At 42.3% G+C, this 21,067-nt stretch overlaps 1 protein-coding gene across 1 annotated transcript in view; it reads left to right on the plus strand.

The window, feature by feature from the left end:
- The first annotated feature begins 3,058 nt into the window (after positions 1-3,058).
- PLCXD3 (phosphatidylinositol specific phospholipase C X domain containing 3) overlaps positions 3,059-21,067 on the plus strand; it is a 51,523-nt gene continuing 33,514 nt past the window's right edge. The window contains exon 1 of the mRNA XM_069964768.1: positions 3,059-3,170. Within this exon, the coding sequence (XP_069820869.1) occupies positions 3,068-3,170 (103 nt within the window). The 5' untranslated portion in view covers positions 3,059-3,067. The remainder of the gene's footprint in view (positions 3,171-21,067) is intronic.

The following is a 21,067-nucleotide window of genomic DNA, read 5'->3' on the forward strand; positions in this document are numbered from 1 at the left end:
ACAACCATACACAGCCATACACAGCCATACAAAGTCATACACAGCCATACACAGCCATAAAAAGTCATACACAGCCAAAGTCATACACAGCCATACAAAGTCATACACAGTCATACACAGCCATACACAGCCATACAAAGTCATACACAGCCAAAGTCATACACAGCCATACAAAGTCATACACAGTCATACACAGCCATACACAGCCATACAAAGTCATACACAGCCATACAAAGTCATACACAGCCATACAAAGTCATACACAGCCATACACAGCCATTCACAGCCATACAAAGTCATACACAGCCATACACAGCCACTACTAAAGGTACACAGCCATACAAAGTCATACACAGCCACTACTAAAGGTACACAGCCATACACAGCCATACACAGCCACTACTAAAGGTACACAGCCATACACAGCCATACACAGCCACTACTAAAGGTACACAGCCATACACAGCCATACACAGCCACTACTAAAGGTACACAGCCATACACAGCCACTACTAAACGTACAATGGGGGATGCAGCTCTTGCTATAGGACAGACCCCTCCATATAGACAGCCTGATAAATGGCGCACTATTAGGTATGTGACATACAGTGATGGGACCCGGATTGCTGTTTACTATGTATTTCACAAAAAAGGCACATACAAGGGAGTCTGCTATTAGTCAATTATCACGGAGCACTGGTGATGGCGGTATACACGGCAGAGGAGACGGAGTCAGCTGGTAGATGTCAGCGCTCATTACAGAGGATGTCACCCGCGCCTGTCACTGTCATGGAGGATGACTTCATAAGCGGCTAAGTGCAGCCAATGTGACAGCAAAAAATAGGAGATAGATATGAAATTGATACATGGATGGATAGTTAGATAGATATATAGATAGATAGATAGATAGATAGATAGATAGATAGATAGATAGATAGATAGATAGATAGATAGATAGGAGATAGGAGATAGATAGATAGATAGATAGATAGATAGATAGATAGATAGATAGATAGATAGGAGATAGATAGATATATAGATAGGAGATATGAGATAGACAGACAGATAGATAGATAGATAGATAGATAGAAAGTAGAAAACCGCAGCACTCCAAATAGATTTAAAAAACTGTGGTATTTATTTTCACCCAAAAACTTGCGATGTTTCGCTGTCGCTGAGAGCTTTATCAAGCAGCGAGAGCGAAACGTCGCAAGTTTTTGGGTGAAAATAAATACCACAGTTTTTTGAATCTATTTGGAGTGTTGCGGTTTTCTACTTTTTATACATTTTGCACGATTGGTCCCTTGTGCTAACCGCTTGGCACCACCTGTCTTTCATTTGAGGAGTGCTGCAGGACTTTGTTTTTTCTAGATAGATAGATAGATAGATAGATAGATAGGAGATAGATAGATAGATAGATAGATAGATAGATAGATAGATAGATAGATAGATAGGAGATATGAGATAGATAGATAGATAGATAGATAGATAGATAGATAGATAGATAGATAGATAGAAAGATAGATAGATAGATAGATAGATAGATAGGAGATAGATAGATAGATAGATAGATAGGAGATAGATGGGAGATAGAGAGATAGATAGATAGATAGATAGATAGATAGATAGATAGATAGGAGATAGATAGATAGATAGATAGATAGATAGATAGGAGATAGATAGATAGATAGGAGATAGATAGATAGATAGATAGAAGATAGATAGATAGATAGATAGATAGATAGATAGTATACAAATAGTTCGCAGCACTCGGTTGAATGCAGGTGGGTGCCAGTTAGAGTACCAGGATCCGCTGGTGCTTGGCTGAATATATAACAAATTGTAGCGGCACTCCGATAGCTTTTAGTGAAAACAAAGGTGATTTATTCCATGAATCAAAAACAACAGCAGCGACGTTTCAGTCCTATCAGTAAGGACTTTTTTTTCAAGCTCTTGAAAAAAGTCCTTACTGATAGGACTGAAACGTCGCTGCTGTTGTTTTTGATTCATGGAATAAATCACCTTTGTTTTCACTAAAAGCTATCGGAGTGCCGCTACAATTTGTTAGATAGATAGATAGATAGATAGATAGATAGATAGATAGATAGATAGATAGAAGATAGATAGATAGATAGGAGATAGATAGATAGATAGATAGATAGATAGATAGATAGATAGGAGATAGATAGATAGATAGATAGATAGATAGATAGATAGATAGATAGATAGGAGATAGATAGATAGATAGATAGGAGATAGATAGATAGATAGATAGGAGATAGATAGATAGATAGATAGATAGATAGATAGATAGATAGATAGATAGATAGGAGATAGATAGATAGATAGATAGATAGATATAGATAGATAGATAGATAGATAGGAGATAGATAGATAGGAGATAGATAGATAGATAGATAGATAGATATAGATAGATAGATAGATAGATAGGAGATAGATAGATAGGAGATAGATAGATAGATAGATAGATAGGAGATAGATAGATAGATAGATAGATAATAGATAGATAGATAGATAGATAGATAGATAGATAGATAGATAGATAGATAGAAGATAGATAGGTAGAGGATAGGTCCTGGCACCTCTGGAGTTTCACCTTTCTTGCAAAGTGTGGGGGCTAGGGTCTAGATAGGGGTCCCCAAGATGAGAACCCCACCTATCAGACACGTATAATGTATAATATGCCCTGTATAAATAACATGAATGTCTACAGACAGATACCTGTAAAGTAAAGGTTCCCTTCCAGTAACAGACCAGTACAGTATATATAGATATATTGCAGAGTTTGTTAGGATTTCCCATGACTATAGTGAGGTAAGCTGATGGCAGAGCCCTCCCCATCCATGGTATGGCGGTGACAGTGGCAGGAGCCCCGCACCCTGAGGCTCCTCAGTGCAGTAGTCGGGGTGAGGCGGTGTGCGCCATGGTGTGGGTGTGGTGCGCCTGTGTGTGCTGTGTGCGCACTCTCCAGCGCAGGAGCCAGGCACAAGACACAGGCAGGCAGAGCAGGCAGAGCAGGCAGCAGGCAGGCACAGCACACAGCACCATGGCTTCATCTCAAGGGAAGAGCGACCTGCAGTGTGCTGAATGGATGGCCAGCCTGCCAGAGAGGATCCACAGGGTGCCACTCACAAGTTTAGCCATCCCAGGTAGGTGCCCCCTTCCTGTCTCCAACTTTACAGCTGATCTGATGGTAATATGCATGTAGCCCTATCACTCTCTATAGCAGATGCATCTATATAGCATTGTATGTGTCCTGTCCCTGCATGCAGTGTATAGCAGCTATGACTGTATATAGAGCCTCCATGCATAGGAGACACGTGGTGAGAGCATGCACGAAACAGGTGTCCTACACAGCCATGTACATAGCACCTGGATTTAAAGGGGAACTACATAGAGCTTATAAAAGTAAAGTTAATGCCATGGCAGAGAATATAGTGATGATTGTGTTCAGCTTCACAGTCTATGTAGACAAGATCAAACCTTCGAGTGAGGGTCCCTTTAAGAGCACGGGAGCTTTGTCCTTAAACCAAGGTCCTTGCACCACTTAAGTGTCTGGATGGATTGTCAGGCGGATTTGCTATAGGATGTTGCTGCAAGGGTTAACTGGTTCGTGTTTGAAGTTGGTTGTTACATCTTCTTACAATGTATTTACTGATTGTACCATTGTGTAATAAATAATGCAGTCACACATACATACATACATACATACATACACATGGATGTATAATAATAGTGTACTCACATACACATAGATGTGTAATAATAGTGTACTCACGCACATATAGATGTATAATATTATAGCACTCACACACATAGATGTATAATAATAGTGTACTCAGACATACATAGATGTGTAATAATAGTGTACACACACACACACACACACACAGATGTATAATAATGCACTCACACTCATAGATGTATAATAATAGTGTACTCACACATATAGATGTATAATAGTGTACTCACACATATAGATGTATAATAATAGTGTACTCACACACATAGATGTATAATAATAGTGTACTCACACATATAGATGTATAATAGTGTACTCACACATATAGATGTATAATAATAGTGTACTCACACACATAGATGTATAATAGTGTACTCACACATATATAGATGTATAATAATAGTGCAGTCACACATACATTGATGTATAATAATAGTGTACTCACACACACATAGGTGTATAATAGTGCACTCACGCACATAGATGTATAATAATAGTTTACTCACACACAGATGTATAATAATAGTGTACTCACACACATAGATGTATAATAGTGTACTCACACTCATAGATGTATAATAATAGTGTACTCACATACATAGATGTATAATAATAGTTTACTCACACATACATAAATGTATAATAATAGTGTACTCACACTGATAGATGTATAATAATAGTGTACTCACACATACATAGATGTATAATAGTGTACTCACACACATAGATGTATAATAGTGTACTCACACACATAGATGTATAATATTAGTCTACTCACACATACATAAATGTATAATAATAGTGTACTCACATACATAAATGTATAATAATAGTGTACTCACACTCATAGATGTATAATAATAGTGTACTCACACATACATAGATGTATAATAATAGTGTACTCACACATACATAAATGTATAATAATAGTGTACTCACACTGATAGATGTATAATAATAGTGTACTCACACATACATAGATGTATAATAGTGTACTCACACTCATAGATGTATAATAATAGTGTACTCACACACATAGATGTATAATATTAGTCTACTCACACATACATAAATGTATAATAATAGTGTACTCACATACATAAATGTATAATAATAGTGTACTCACACTCATAGATGTATAATAATAGTGTACTCACACATACATAGATGTATAATAATAGTGTACTCACACATACATTGATGTATAATAATAGTGCCCTCACACATACATAGATGTATAATAATAGTGTACTCACACATACATAGATGTATAATAATAGTGTACTCACACATACATAGATGTATAATAATAGTGTACTCACACATACATAGATGTATAATAATAGTGTACTCACACATACATTGAATAATAATAATAGTGCCCTCACACATACATAGATGTATAATAGTGTACTTACACATACGTAGATGTATAACTGTACTCACACATGCCTAGATGTATAAAAGTGCACTTACACACACATAGATGTACAATAAATTGTGCCCTCGTAGACACATATAGATCTAATGGACTGAGGATGCACAGAGAAAAGCTGCAGCATGTGTGAATGGCGCCATGCATGTGCCGTCTGCACCTGGCATCACATTATGTATCCCTCCCAGGCTGGACAATCGCTGCTCCACCATGGCCGCCCCTGGATCATTAATATTCCCCTCAAGTCTCGGCTAAATGGAAGTTTCATCCAGCACAATGTTAGGCACTAAGCAAAGGTTGCAGCACGGGAGAGGAGGCTGCGGCTTTTCTATCAGGTCAAGCACCAGCCTGGAGAATAGAGATCAATCAATAGACCCTGCACGGGGCATTGCGTCCTGGAGGAAGGGGGGCAGGGGTAGAAAAATGGTACATAATATGGGGCCTGAAGCCGGGGGTCCGGGGGACGCTGCTAAAAGTCGCCAATTTATGGCTGTAGAATGAATAGTCAGAGAATCTATTACTGTAACCCTTCCCAGGACGCGGCGGGCAGGGAGTCGCTGACTAAATTGTAGAGAAGCGAAGGTTAACAGAGAAGACGTGGGGATTATGTGCTATTGTCTCAATAGATAACTAGTCAGCGACTATTGATTGGGAAATAATGGGTTCTTAATGTGTGCGACTGTGTGTTTTAACCCATGCATTATAAATGGCAGGGAGGGCAGAGTCACTTATAACGTGGGGTTTTATCACGTCGCCGGTATTTTATGTTTCCTGTCATTTGTACAAGGCAGACGTCCACCTAAATCCTTATATGCCTCCTATTATTATAGCAGCTCTTTCACAAATGTTCTTAGATGGAAGCCGCAGGCTGAGCTTACGTCCCTGGCTCCATGTGGGCCGTCATGCGGACCTCAGTGAGTGAGTGCCGTGTGTATGAGTCAAGAAAATAACAGGAGAACGGATGGACGGCGCAGGGAAGGGGATTACATGGTGACCGAACGATCATGAGCTTTGGTAACTTCATGGATGGAGAAGGAAGAGCAGCTCTGGAGCACATACAGTTGCTTCATCAAGTGAGCTGTATAAACCAGGAACATGCATGAGCACATCTGTTCATTAAGGGGAAAACCGGCGAAAATTGCTTTCTTTCAAATCAACTGGTGTCAGAAAGTTTTATAGATTTGTAATTTACTTCTATTTCAAAATCTTAAGTCTTCCAGTACTTATCAGCTGCTGTATGTGCTGCAGGAAGTGGTCTATTATTTCCAGTCTGACACAGTGCCCTCTGCTGCCACCTATGTCCATGTCAGGAACTGTCCAGAGCAGCAGCAAATTTCCATAGAAAACCTCTCCTTCTCTGGACAGTTCCTGACATGGACAGAGTTGGCAGCAGAGAGCACTGTATCACACTTGAAAGAATACACCACTTCCTGCAGGACATACAACAACTGATAAGTACTGGAAGACTTGAGATTTTTAAATAGAAGCACAAATTTATATAACTTTTTGACACTAGCTGTTAATTTTTCACTGGAGTTCCCCTTTAAGGTTATGTTTATGAGTGCAGATTTGCATGGATTTACTATGTGTGCTGCAGATTTTATTATCCAAATTGTCAATGATAAAATCCACAGTGGATAATCCTCAACTTTTGTATTACGTGTGAACATACCCTAAAGGCCTCTATTATACAGATTAGAGGGTCTAGTTAACTCTCAGTAATAACCTTTAAAGGGGTTATCCAGTGCTATAAAAACATGGCCACTTTCTTTCAGAGACAGCTCCACTCTTGTCTCCAGTTCAGGTGCGGTTTGTAATTAAAGGGGTTATCCAGCGCTACAAAAACATGGCCACTTTCCCCCTCTCTTGTCTCCAGATTGGGTGTGGTTTTAAACTCAGTTCCATTGAAGTAAATGGAGCTTAATTGCAAACCACACCTGAACTGGAGAAAAGAGAGGGGGAAAAGAAGCCATGTTTTTGCAGCGCTGGATAACCCCTTTAAGCTCCATTCACTTCAATGGAACTGAGCAGCAACACCCCACCCAAGCTGGAGACAGGAGTGGGGCTGTCTCTGGAAGAAAATGGCCATGTTTTTGTAGCGCTGGAGAACCCCTTTAATCTGTGGGGATGCCACTTATAAGTGTTCAGTTCCCTACAGCGCCTCCGCAGGAGAAATGAAGCATTACACTGTTCCCATTAAAATCAAAGGAAGTTCCAACCTATTAGTAGGTACTGTTTCTGTGCATCATTTTTTAATATGGAGTTTGAAGATGGCTTTTCTAAACCAGACCTCCCCTTTAAGACAAATGATTACTATTACTACTATTGTTTATACAGCAGATGGTGGCACGGACCAGTAGTGACAGAGGGTATTATTCATATGTGGCTTTCTTGGCGTGTGCTGGGGAACTATAGGGCATTGCCAGGGACAAATGGAACAGGCAAAACACAGACACTGCTGAGGCAGGGGGTGCTGGAAGTAGAAAATCAAAGGATTTTGGTATTAGTTAGCACTTCTAGAACCTATGGCTGATGCAAAACTACAACTCCCATCATGCCCTGACAGCCGAAGGCTGTCAGGGCATGATTAGAGTTGTAGTTTTGCAACACCCAGAATACTATCATATACGTTGTATTGTGTTCTAACATATCAAACACCGGTAACATGCTGAAAAAAAATTAAATTACATTTTTTAAATTTTATTTTTATAGGCATCGTCTACCATCTCATTATTAATCTCATTATATTATTATATATATTATATTATTTTGATATGTCTGACATGTCCCGGGTGCCGGCGACACACACGTATATATAATAAGGTAAGAAAAGTGGTGGCTGCCAGGGGTGCGCGGTCTATTCCCTTTTATTTTATTCTTGTATTCGCGGAAGGATAATTGCTGTTTATTAAATCTATGGTAATAAGCTGGAAAGGCGCGGAGCCCTGAAATTACCGCTAACAGCTGGAAGGTGCAGCTGCTGATTTATTTATTTGCTGTAATGTTTTTTTATAACGCAAAATAAGATGCAGATTTGTTTCTGGCTGCGGAATTAATGGAAATCTATTATTCCATGTGTCATTGACAGCTGCACCTACTATACCATACTAGTTGGATTGTTTTTTTTTAGTTGTTTTGCAAATCAGATCTTGCAATTGTATTTTCAAAAGTTGAGACCACCCCATAATAAAGAAAGTTGTCCCCTTGCTTATCAAGTATACTTTCTTGCAAGAACAGCGCCACCCCCCTGTCCTCGGGTTGTGTGTGGTATTACAGTTCGGCTCCATTGATTTCAATGGAACGAAGTTTTAAAGTGTACCTGTCGTTTAAATTTTTTTTTTTTTGCAGAAAACAATAGTACAGGCGATTTTAAGAGACTTTGCAATTGGGTTTATTAGCCGAAAAGCAGTTTGAAGCTCTCCCCCCTGTCTAAATTGTTCTCTTATGGAGAGTGGAGGGGTGGAGGGAGATGAGGCACCAAAACAGGACAACAAAGAGTTAATTTACAACTACATCACCTGGCTATCTCCTCTGACCTCTCTGACCTCTGGATGCCACTTTCACACAGGTCCTGCTGTGTAATCCTTTGTTCTCTGCTCTCTGCTGGTGACTAATTTCCCTCCTCCCCCCTCCCCTCTCTATAGAACAGACAGAGTCCGACTGATGTAAAAGAGAGATTTCCTGATAATGAGCAGTGGATGAGAGAGGAGGGGGGGGCCTGCGGAAAGTCTTTTTGAATGCAGATAATGGCATATTTGCCTAATAAACCCAAATGCAAAGTTTCTTGAAATTGCCTGTACTATTGATTTCTGCAAAAAAAAAAAAAAAAATTACGACAGTGACACTTTAAAGCTCCACACCCAAACTGGGGACAGGAGCTGTTTATGTTCTGGAAGAAAGAGGCCATGTTTTTGTAAGCCCTTTAACTTAAAGGGAAACATCACAAACTGCTTACATGGCTGTGTAGATAGGGAGCAGAAAGACTATATATACCTCTATTATAGTTGGCTGTGGTTGCAATCACCTAAAAGTGCTTTTTATTACCACTCGGAAGGGTCATGGAGGTGTGGCCAGAGAACTACACGCCTCTATGACACTTAAGATCTGCAATAAAAATCATATATTTAGTTGACTGCAATAAGGGTATGGATAATCTCACTGCTCACAATCTATGTAGCTATGTAAGCAGTTTGCGGTGTTGTTTTTTAGCTGACAGTTTCCCTTTAAATGGTCACAACTCCCTTCCATGTGATAGCCGAACATGTATGTTTGTCACTTCAGTTACCAAAATTGGCTCCCTTCCCTATTAGATGTCTCACTTTCCTACCATCTCTAGTAACAGAAAGAGTAAGACTGAATACAGGAAGTGGGGGTGGGGCTTAGTTGGTGCTATGTATAGGACAGAGAGAGAGAAAGAGAGAGAGAGTAAGTGAAAGAGAGAGAGAAAGATAGAGAGAGGGGGCCTTGGCTGCATACTTGCAATCTGTATGCCTTATTCAAAGGATCCACTCTGTGTCTAAAAGGTAAATTAGGGCTTCCCTCTCAGTTGCGTTATCAATTTAGTGGAGATGGAAAAATAGTTTGCTCTGTCCTCTCTAGGCATTGGCCTGGTATTGCAGTACTTCCAGGTTCATTGCAAAAAAAAAAAAAAAAAAAAGGATCGGCTTACCATGGATACATCAAAGGGAGTGATGTCCACAACCCCTCTTCTGCTTCAGTAGAGTTCGCACACAAAACTCACCTTTGAAGATATACAGTAAATCATCCTGCACTGCCATTCTGTCCGTCACCATGTCATGGCATAGCAGAGAGGATTAAGTGCTGTGCTGTGACTGGTCAGACAACTAAGTGAAAGAAAGTTCCTGTGTGTGTACTACTGGCAAACAGCTCAGCTCTGGTTAACACCAATAGCTACACCATCCAGACTACCTAATAGCTATACTCCTTTTTTTCTATATTGATGAAAAGGCCATTAGGCAGGAAGACTTGACATACGTTTGTGTGAATTCCACTCCTTTTAATGCAGGTAGATCAGCGATGATCTTGCTGTAATATTAGAATGTCTGAAAATTACCCCACAACCCCTACATCTCCCTTCGCCCAGCTCCCCAAAGCCATCTGGTCTGTGGCCATAGCACGTTTGCTCTTACAGTAAATGGAGTCCATAATCTCGGCCTTTGCAAAATGGCCATTAGCAGAGTCTGTATATCAGGTAAATCCCTGAGGACTCTGCTTATTGTAGTGACAGACACATTACTGACACTGCTGTTGTGTCTGGTCCTCTCAGGATGGCCGCGGGCTGCTGGGAGATATGGATTATGCCTATCAATTCATGGTGATGTTACTGTACTGGGCTTACATTGCACGGGCTGGAACCATCCAGCTATCTATATAATGTGTCCAAATAGAAGTGCCATATAATTTCCAAATAATACAGCTATAGAGTGCCCACATTTAATATGATATTACATTGAATTGTTAGCTTCTCATGTCTGGGACTCTCATGTAGTCGTGCTTGATACTGCAGCTGTTAGTGGGCCATAAATGGGCTGAGCTGCAGTACCAGGCATGGCCATAGGTGGATGGAAGTCACTGTACTGGATCATACATCCTAAGCATAGACCATCAATGTAATATCTTGGAATCTCTCCATTGATACAGCTCCCAAAACAGTGTCTTCATAAAAGTGTGAACCACAGCATCCCTATAATAGTGACAGCCACAATAGCAGTGCCAATCTGTCACTGTCATTAAAATTTTTTTTGCAGAAATCAATAGTCCAGGCAATTTTAAGAAACTTTGTAATTGGGTTTATTAGCCAAAAATGTTATTTTTATTATGAAAAAGCAGTTTGAAGCTCTCCCCCTGTCTTCATTGTTCTCCTATGGAGAGAGGGAAATGAGACAACCAAACAGGACAACAAAGAGTTAATTTACAACTACATGACCCGGCTATCTCCTCTGACAGTCAGCACTGACCTCTCTGACCCCTGAATTCAGCTTTCACCCAGCTCTGTCCCTGTAATCCTTTGTTCTCTGCTCTCCTGCCCACTCATGTCCGCCCTCCCCTCTCCCCTCCCCCTAGAACAGACAGGGTTGTGTCTAATGCAACAAGTCACAATTTCCTGATATTTTGCAGTGAATGGAAAAGAGGAAGGAGGGGGGGGACCTGGGAAAAGGCTTTTTTTTAATGCAGATAATGGCATATTTGCCTAATAAACCCAATTACAAAGTTTCTTAAAATCGTCTGGACTGCAAAAAAAATAAAAATACGACAGTGACTGTTTTAAGGGATTATTTAGATTAGACTAAACCTACAAGCTTTCTTCCCAAAACAGTTCCACCCCTATTCTCTGAGTGTCATTACAACTCGACTCCATTCACATCACAGGAACTGAGCTGCAGTACCATGCACAAACATAGGAAAAAGGTGTCGCTGTTTCTGTATAAAAATATCAGTTTTTCTTTAAAGGGGTTATCCCAAGATTGAAAGGTATCCACAGGATAGGGGACTGATCATTCAATGATTGAGGGCCCCAATTGTCAGACCCTCGCTGATCAGCTGGTTACTTCCTATCCTGTGTATAGACCAGATATCAGTCCTGTTGTGGCACTGGGTGTCACGTGTGAAGGATTAGGACAGATTTTCAGGAATGTTTCCATTCACTGACAGCAAGCAGAGATGTATAAAATGTGGAGATGGTCTAGCTGTAAATTTGGGTTTGTTGCCCATAGCAACCAATCAGCGCACAGCTTTTCTTTTTCGAGAGAAGTTTACGACATGAAAGCTGAGCTGTGATTGGTTTATAATATTTTTTGTTTATAATGTTTATAATAAGATGGCTACAGCCATTAAAGGGGTTATCCAGCGCTACAAAAACATGGCCACTTTTCCCCCTCTCTTGTCTCCAGTTCAGGTGTGGTTTGTAATTAAGCTCCATTTACTGTAATGGAACTGAGTCCCAACTGAGGGGGGAAAGTGGCCATGTTTTTGTAGCGCTGGATAACCCCTTTAATTGGTGGACATTGATCCGGACCCTTAAAGGAGAAGTATGGCAATTTTAAAAGTTTGTCAGTCGTCAGGGGTGGAGGGGAACATAATAAACAATCACTACTTACCTCTCTGCATACCTTGGCAGCACTGTCTCACCACCTCGGTAACTCCTTCAGCTACAATGTCACAACCCTGCTTAGCCAGTCATTGACTGGGGCGAAATTGCCTTCCAGCGGGGGTCCTGGGGCCTATGACGCGGCTGGACCAATTGGCCTTCGTTTGCAGCCGAGGATCTGCTAATGTTCAAGGACCCTTAAAGTCGTCATACACATTAGACTTTTATTAGCCGAACACGGATTTGAATGTCTAGAGTTTATGGAGATGATGCCGGTGGTCATAGGGGTCAACCAAGATGGAAAATTTCCTCCCCATAGAGAACTAGAAAACACACGAGTGCTTGGCCGTACTGAACGCTCCTATATGTGGAGAGGACAGCTGGCGGTCGGGAGATTTAACTGATGATCATTTGGCAGTCAGTTAGTGAAAGTGTATGGGGGCCTTTACGGTACACATGGTAGTGGCAATAAAGTAAACTGATATATACTGCAGCAAACCCACCCACTAGTGTAATGTACTAGTGACTGCCTTCCATCTACTTCACATCTACAGTCCTATATAAAAAGTATATTTTCAGGAAATAGACCCCACATAGCTACTATGGCGTATATCGACATACCTTTTTCCATTCTCCCAACCCAGGGAGGTTTTAGTGACTCTCCACTCCGGCCTGTAGAGAGGAGCTATATCAAGCAGGGACCCACATATGGTGTCCGTGTGCCCCAATAGCTAAAAAGCAGTATAATATTCCTAAAACAACAGAGATGGCGGTATAGCAATTGTAGCAATCTATATAGACAGCCCTCCAATCTCTGGAATACATTCCCTCCATGCCGTGATTAGCAGCAGTCAGGCTTTCATCTCCGAACACGTCACGGTAATATCTGTTCTCTCAGATGAATGCCACATCGGTGCGTCGTACGCTTCCCTTTAGCGTACGCTGTTGTCGCCGCTCGAACAGCCGTTTACGGCATGCATATGGATGAAAGGGATGAATGGAGCGCGCTATGTATCTCTTTCAATTAATATCACGCAGGATTCCTGGTACAAATGGAAATTGAAAATTGGCTTTCTGCCGGAATTTTCTTGCTAATTTAAGAATTGATAACGGTAATGTTTAATGGATGGGCTTATAAGGATCCCGCCAGACTGAAACGCTTCCATTGAAGACTTAATGAGCTTTTTCTTATCCGTTTTCTGCAAAAGAAATAAGAAATTAAGAAAAAAGAAAAAGGAAGTTCAATTATAAGTAAAATGGAGAATATAATTATTGTTATAAACCATGTGGGATATGTCTCAGTGATCTATCAGATCGTCCTGACTATACCCCTGAGACCTCCCTACCCCCGAGGTGGTATTAGCTGGGATCAGATGATCGCCATCAGCTCATACTATTAGGGAGAGGTTGTCCAGGTCCTCCACTATGTGGATACCCCATATATGATTATTGTGAGTAGTCACCAAAGGCAAGAGGCGCCATATTGAAGTGTCCATCAAAAACCAAGACAGAGGTTTTTGATGGACACTTCAATATGGCACCTCTTGCTTTTGGTGACTACTTACAATAATCATATAGAGAAAACAGGTTGTAAAAAAGTATACGGTTCAGTATCTGGTTTTCAGCAGCAACAAATTGCTGCCAACTAGTAGAATCTGGGCTGGGATTACTCTCCTGCCCACGTTCTTGTAGTATAAGTATTTAGTATTAGTATTTATTTTACTGTGCTGGTAGACCACTGATCACTGCTGTCTCATACAGACAATGGGGGGTAACTACAAGGGTAGCATGTATGGTGGCTGCTGTAGGGACCAATCGGTAAGAGGGCCCAGCTCCACTCAGAGATGACTATCAATCGATGTCGGTTACTGGGAGAGAAAGAGGTAACAATACAAGGGAGCTGAAAGTTACTACTGAGGGTGGTCAGAATAGAGCAGGGCCTCTCTGTTCCTATAGGACCCCATGGATACTTATTGGCTCCAGACTGATACATTGTACATAGCTAGTCCTGCTCTCAGCTGAGATATAGATACAATTGCATCCAGTCTAGACAATGCTCTATGAGCTCTACAGCCTGGACCCCAAGACTGATACATTGTACATAGCTGGTCCTGCTCTCAGCTGAGAAGTGATACAAGTGTATCCAGTCTAGACAATGCTCTGTGAGCTCTACAGCCTGGACTCCAGACTGATACATTGTACATAGCTAGTCCTGCTCTCAGCTGAGAAGTGATACACTTGTATCCAGTCTAGACAATGCTCTGTGAGCTAAAGAGCCTGGACCCCAGACTGATACATTGTACATAGCTAGTCCTGCTCTCAGCTGAGAAGTGATACAATTGTATCCAGTCTAGACAATGCTCTGTGAGCTCTACAGCCTGGACCCCAGATTGATACATTGTACATAGCTAGTCCTGCTCTCAGCTGAGAAGTGATACAAATCCAGTCTAGACAATGCTCTGCGAGCTAAACGGCCTGGACTGTTAGTAGTCATATTGTTACAGAGCTAAACCCCAAAGCAGATGCAACTAATAAGTGGCTGACTCTCCCTACCTTTATAATAGACTGGTGATAGATTTATTACTATATATATGTTATTTACCCTCGGGCCCTTTCAGAGACGTTACGTGTGATCACCATTGTGAATCTACATCTCGGTGCAGTCTCCGGGGTCTTGTCATTGTTATTCAGTTATTACCATTTTACTCCACATAAAGAAGCGGAGACTGAAGGAAGGAGAATAGGAAATTGCAAATATAAATTTTCACAATAGATATACAGTAGATGAGACTCTAAGAGTTAGTTTGGGATTTGCTATCGGATCATAGATCTCATCTCCAATAAAATGATATTCTATATATTAAATGAAGCAAATATATCAGTCGCATTGTAGGAGCAGCCACTTATCTGATACGTATTGTGGAGGCTTTAGCATTAATATTGCGCAGTGCCATTGCGATTTGGGATCTGTATGGCTTTATTGTTTAGGCAGGATATAGCAGTACTTTTATACTATATAGAGAAGAATTATTTGGATGCTATAGAAACTCTATTGGGACACTCAGTGGTGTAGTTGCCATGGAGGCAGACTATGCAACTGCTACGGGGCCCGAGTGGCAAAGCGTGGTCTTTCTGCATGGTATTAGCTAAGGCACTGACAGTTAACCACTACAAACATCCCCCTGGGACAGCGTTCAGAGCTATCAGCAGCTGCTGCGATACCATACCCCACCCCGAACAGCATCTCAGAGCATCTCACCTCTGATAGCACTCCCTCCCAGTCTCAGAGCAGCCAACCTTGGTGATGTAAGGCTTGCATGCAGCTGCTCAGCCATGAAGTCTTTGTGTTGATACCAGATGAGGTTCGGTCTCTGTAGTAATGGAGTCTCCACTGTGGATCCTTAATGCTTTCACCATACCACTGTACTAAACTGCTCAAAGAAAGTAAAGGGAACACTTAAAGGGGTTATCCAATGCTACAAAAACATGGCCACTTTCTTCCAGAGACAGCACCACTCTTGTCTCCAGTTTGGGTGGGGTTTTGCTGCTCAGTTCCATGGAAGTGAATTGAGCTTAAAGGGGTAGTGCGGCGGTAAAAAATTATTCACAGAATAACACACATTACAAAATTATACAACTTTGTAATGTATGTTATGTCTGTGAATGGCCCCCTTCCCCGTGTCCCACCACCCCCACCCGTGTACCCGGAAGTGTAGTGCTTTATACATACCTGATCCGTGCCGACACGCGTCCGCCATCTTGTGCCAAACGTCATCTTCGGCTGGCCGGCCCGAACACCTCCGATCTTCCCGAGTGCCGGCCGCGTCAGGAAGATCGAAGGTGTTCGGGCCGGCCGAAGATGACATTTGGCACAAGATGGCGGACGCGTGTCGGCACGGATCAGGTATGTATAATGCACTACACTTCCGGGTGCACGGGTGGGGGTGGTGGGCCACGGGGAAGGGGGACATTCACAGACATAACATACATTACAAAGTTGTATAACTTTGTAATGTGTGTTATTCTGTGAATAATTTTTTACCGCCGCACTACCCCTTTAATTGCAAACTGCACCTGAACTGGAGTTGTGTTGTTTCTGAAAGAAAGTGGCCTTGTTTTTGTAGCACTGGGTAACCCCTTTAAGGGTACAAACTCACTGGGCGGATCCGCAGCGAGACCGGCTGCAGATCTGTGCCCTGTACAGTCTATGGGCAGACGAACTCGCAGCAGGATGCACATCCCGCTGCGAGTTTGTCTGCAGCCTGCCCCGTTAACCCCCCTGCCGCCGAAGCATATACATCATCTGGTCCCCGCTCCTGCTTGCTTCGGCGGTTCCCGGCACATCCCGCTCAGCCAATTAGTGCACTACCCTGCTGCAGCGCACCTATTGGCTGAGCGGGACTGGAAGACACCGGAGCCCCGAAGCAAGCGGGGACTCTGTGATGTATACGCTTCGGTGGGGGGGGGCTAACTGGGCGGGCTGCGGACAGACTCGCAGCGGGATGTGCATCCTGCTGCGAGTTTTTCTGCCCATAGACTGTACAGGGCACAAATTTGCCCAGTGAGTTTGTACCCTAAACAACACAATATAACTCCCAATAAATGCTGTGATGCTGTGTCCGTCAGCATAGTGTTCAGAGGCTGGAGACAGGCCAGTACACCAGTAAGCATGACCGGTTTGACAGTGGATCAGTAATGGTGTGGGAAGAGGTAGCCATGAATGCCATTAATTCCTGAGATGAGCCCCTCAGACCCCAGTGGTACATTTTAATGGCATTGTCATTAGCAGACTGTAGAATACCATATTACTTAGTAAACCTATAATGGGAGGGATTTTACCCATAGATCTACAATAGGGACTTTTGCATATGGTGTATTTGTCGGGGACCTTCTGCCCATCGGTAAAATAAATTCTTGATTTCATATCCAAAACGTGTCTCTTATTACCGCTACAAGTCACCGTAATTTTTTGTAGTTGAGTATATAAATTACAGCTGGGGAACTTCATCGAGCTCCATCATTCCCGTCTTCCTACACTATAATTATCCATTTGTGTTCTTATGTGCAATGCATTGTAATCTATATTTATTAAGCTCAACCAGCCAAAGCCTCTATAATTTGGAGCCGCACAGCCTCATAAATTCTCTTTTGCGTGTCACTATAAAGCTGCGGTGAAGTAAAGGGATGATGGGAGTTAAAGCGACTCCTCCTTTTCATATTCAGAATTATGCATTTCCTACCAAGAACAAAGGATCAAGGCGAGAGGCTTTTTGTTAGCGCGCAGTGTACTTTTTTTTATTTTTCATTTAACGCATAGAGAGATCCCGGGAAAGAATGCAAATATATTATAAGTTCCAGGTTGCCGTAGCAACGGGCTGACATCAAAAAAACATTAACAAATGATTGGTAAAGAGGTTTTTAAGAAATCGCTGAATTTTATCTACTATTTATTAGGCGCTGGTTGTAGTAACTGTTTCACTGCCAGTGCGCACAAATAAAGGTAAAATTCCTAAACAAAAAACGATATTATACCCATATATCATATAGACACCTGATTTATTGTGAAAATGCCCCCCACCCTTTAAACTTTTTGGCATTTGGCATCACGATGTAACGTTTTGTAAAAATTCCAAAAAATTCATGTTTGGGTGTTCAGTAGAACTCTAGTATGTTAAAGCGCCTGGTGCCGTTTTTTTCCCGAGCACTGGTCCACCCTGGAGCACAGGGGGCAGGCCTGCCGTCCCCCAGTATGATGAAACCCCCTGGGGGCAGACCCGCCTGCTCCCAGTGCTCCGGGGTGGGACGGTTCTTGGGAAAAGAACGGCGTTAAGCACAGGAACTGGGCGGTGTTTAAAAAAAAAGACTGTGCCATCGGCATCCCAGCGCCAATTGATTAAGGTAAAAAAAGCATCGATATACCTGATGGTAAATTCGCTTTAAGGGCCATTTACACAGACTGATTATTGGCCAGGAGTGCTGCTAGAAATGCTCCTTCGGCCGATAATCGGTACGTCGAAAAGAGACATCGATCAGCCAAGGAGCAGTACTCCTCGGTTGATCGCATTTTTTAAACCTGCTTTAAAATTTCTTGCATTTGCCTACACATCTTCCTGTGTAAAGGGAAAGTGATTGTAAAGGGAAACTGACAGCAACTGAAACTGACAGCACAGATATGCGTATATCCGCGCTGTCAGTTTCCAAATCACACAAGCAGTGTATACTTGCCTTGTGCGCTGCCATGTGATCTGAGATCCCACTCTTCCGATCTCCCATCCAACTCCAGCCACCGCTGTGTCTTCAGGCTGCCACCTCCTTTAGTATAATTAACAGCCAAAGGAGGCTGGGCAGCCTTAAGATACAGATGGTGGCCAGAGAGCTGGAGAGCAGGATGCTGGATCACACAGCAGAGGAAAAGGTAAGTATACTCTGCATGTGTGATCTGGAAACTGACAACACAGATGTATGTATATCTGTGCTGTCAGTTTCCGTGTCCGCACAAACGATACAATGATTGTTCTTTCGGCCCGGCCGCTCAATTATTTATGCTGTGTTAATGCAGGGTGTCTGTACAGATGAGATATGGCAGAATGATGGAAGATACCTTTAAGAAAAGTTTTACCCTTCCCTGGAATCACTAGCAATTGTACAGGGGAAAGATTTCAGTAGCCAACTGTATTTTGGTGATAACATGAAGAAATCCGCCTGTGGGGTTAGTGCAAGCTTTACTGGGAAAGAGATGAAAAACAGTGAGAGGGTGGATAACACAAGGAAAAGCTCCTGCATCTTCTCCCTCTGGTCACTAGTGGGTGTACACAGGAGAGATGACAGGAGCGGTTATGACAGGTAAGAGCAGTGATAACATGAAGAAAGGTTGATGTATTTGCCCTTTCTATGGTCACCAGAGCCTTTACAGGAGATGAGAGGCTGTGACCTTTCGTATTACTTTCACTCCCCCTCCCGTACACAGAACCAGAAAGAAAAAGTCAAACTTCATCTTCAAACTGTATGTGAGGTGTTCACCCTGGATATTGACTTATATATTATGGAGTCATGAGCAGTTTTCTGATATAATGTTGTTAAAGTACAACTCCTCACCAGTTCTCAGATAGCCGTCTGTATTCTGTGAAGGACTGTGGAGCTGTCGGCGCAAAGTCCTTCAACAACCCATCTAGAAACAGCTCCTGTTTTCTGCAGATAGTGGCTACATAGAAGAAGGATACAGGTGCTTTGCTTTATGATTTCCTCATGGTTCATTACATCCCTATCAGCACTGTTGTGCCTTAAGACCCCTTTAGCCAAAAGTCAGCTTAACCTGCTGATTTCGACAGGATCGTCTGACTGTCTAAAATGTATGGTGACCTCTGGACATTCCCATGACACATGATGTCAGGGCAGAGAAAGGTTGGGCATGTTGGATTTCATCTGCATGACATAGACAACACATGCTGTATGCTTATGTATATAGAGAGGTTGCTGTCGCCTTTAGGAAAGTACAGGGATCTGTGATTTTAATATATTGTACAATGTATTAAAGGTGATGAATCTTACCTGCTATGTCACTATTGCACAGGAGGTGCCAAGGAGGAAGGCACTGCCCGGGCCAGATTGGTGCTATGGGGGTGGGCAGTGCTCCTAACAGTCTCGCCGGACCGTGGAGCAAACTACTAACTACACGGGAATGGCACAGAGGAGGAAAGTAAGAGACATACCTTCCTCCTCGGCGTCTCCTGTGCAATAGGGAACTATCAGCAGGTTAGATCCCCTTTAAATATTCCCCAAAATTGTAATATTTTGGCTACCTGTAGTGGACACTAGGGGGAGCTTGCTGCATACAGACTGTAATTCAGTGGAAAACGTATGCATGGGCTCACTGAGATTGTTATAAAATGCAAAAGGGATTATTAAGGGGCATGCACATGGTACGCAATTACAGTTCCTGAATGTATGATTTTCTACAGGCCGTAATTCGGTAGCAGTGACGTAAGTCACTGCATCACGCTCTGAAACTGTTTAAATCTTTGTGCTGCTGTCCTGATACCATTTTGTAGATATATCAGTACAGTAGTGTGATTTAAACAGTTTCACTCCTGCCATCGTCATGCTCTAATGCCACATTGGTGGTCTGTACCACCTGCAGCTATTACATACATAGCCGGCATCACCTTTCAATTTATGATCAGGAAACGGTGACCTGCTGGGTTGTGATGGGTCCCTTGGGCTCCTGTCACGGTACTCTTGAGTTGAAAATGACCCACCCGGACTATTGATACCACCACCCACAGAAAGGGGAAAATGACCCAAGGTGTGTAGCGGATGTGTATAGGTGTTGGTGCTGGTGCAATGATGACTGAGTCCCAGTAGAACAAATATAACGGCTTTACTAAACAGTCTCTTGGAATACAGAACACATTGGCAGCAAATAGCTTATCTTAATACAGACTTGTGTTCACTAAATCTGTGCTGGGAGATACTTGTAAGTGCTGATATAAGAGGTAGATGTAGTGATACTTGTAGAGTTTAGAGTTGTGAAGTGAAGAGGAGAGGAGTTTATCAAGGGGGTCCCAACCCAAGGTAGTTGTGTGCTCTGTCGGAACTTTTAGACATAAGAATACTTGAAACTTGAGAGAGAGGTACTTGTGCCTGTGTTTCGACTATATCTGACCACCTTTTGCCCTACACTGTTGGGGTACCCGTCCTTCTAGGGTGACACAAGCCCCAGTCATGGTTACCTGGGCGAAGCTAAGTGTTCAAGGGTGTCCCG

Source organism: Dendropsophus ebraccatus, chromosome 3, assembly GCF_027789765.1.
Source record: "Dendropsophus ebraccatus isolate aDenEbr1 chromosome 3, aDenEbr1.pat, whole genome shotgun sequence".
NCBI classification, from domain to species: domain Eukaryota; kingdom Metazoa; phylum Chordata; class Amphibia; order Anura; family Hylidae; genus Dendropsophus; species Dendropsophus ebraccatus.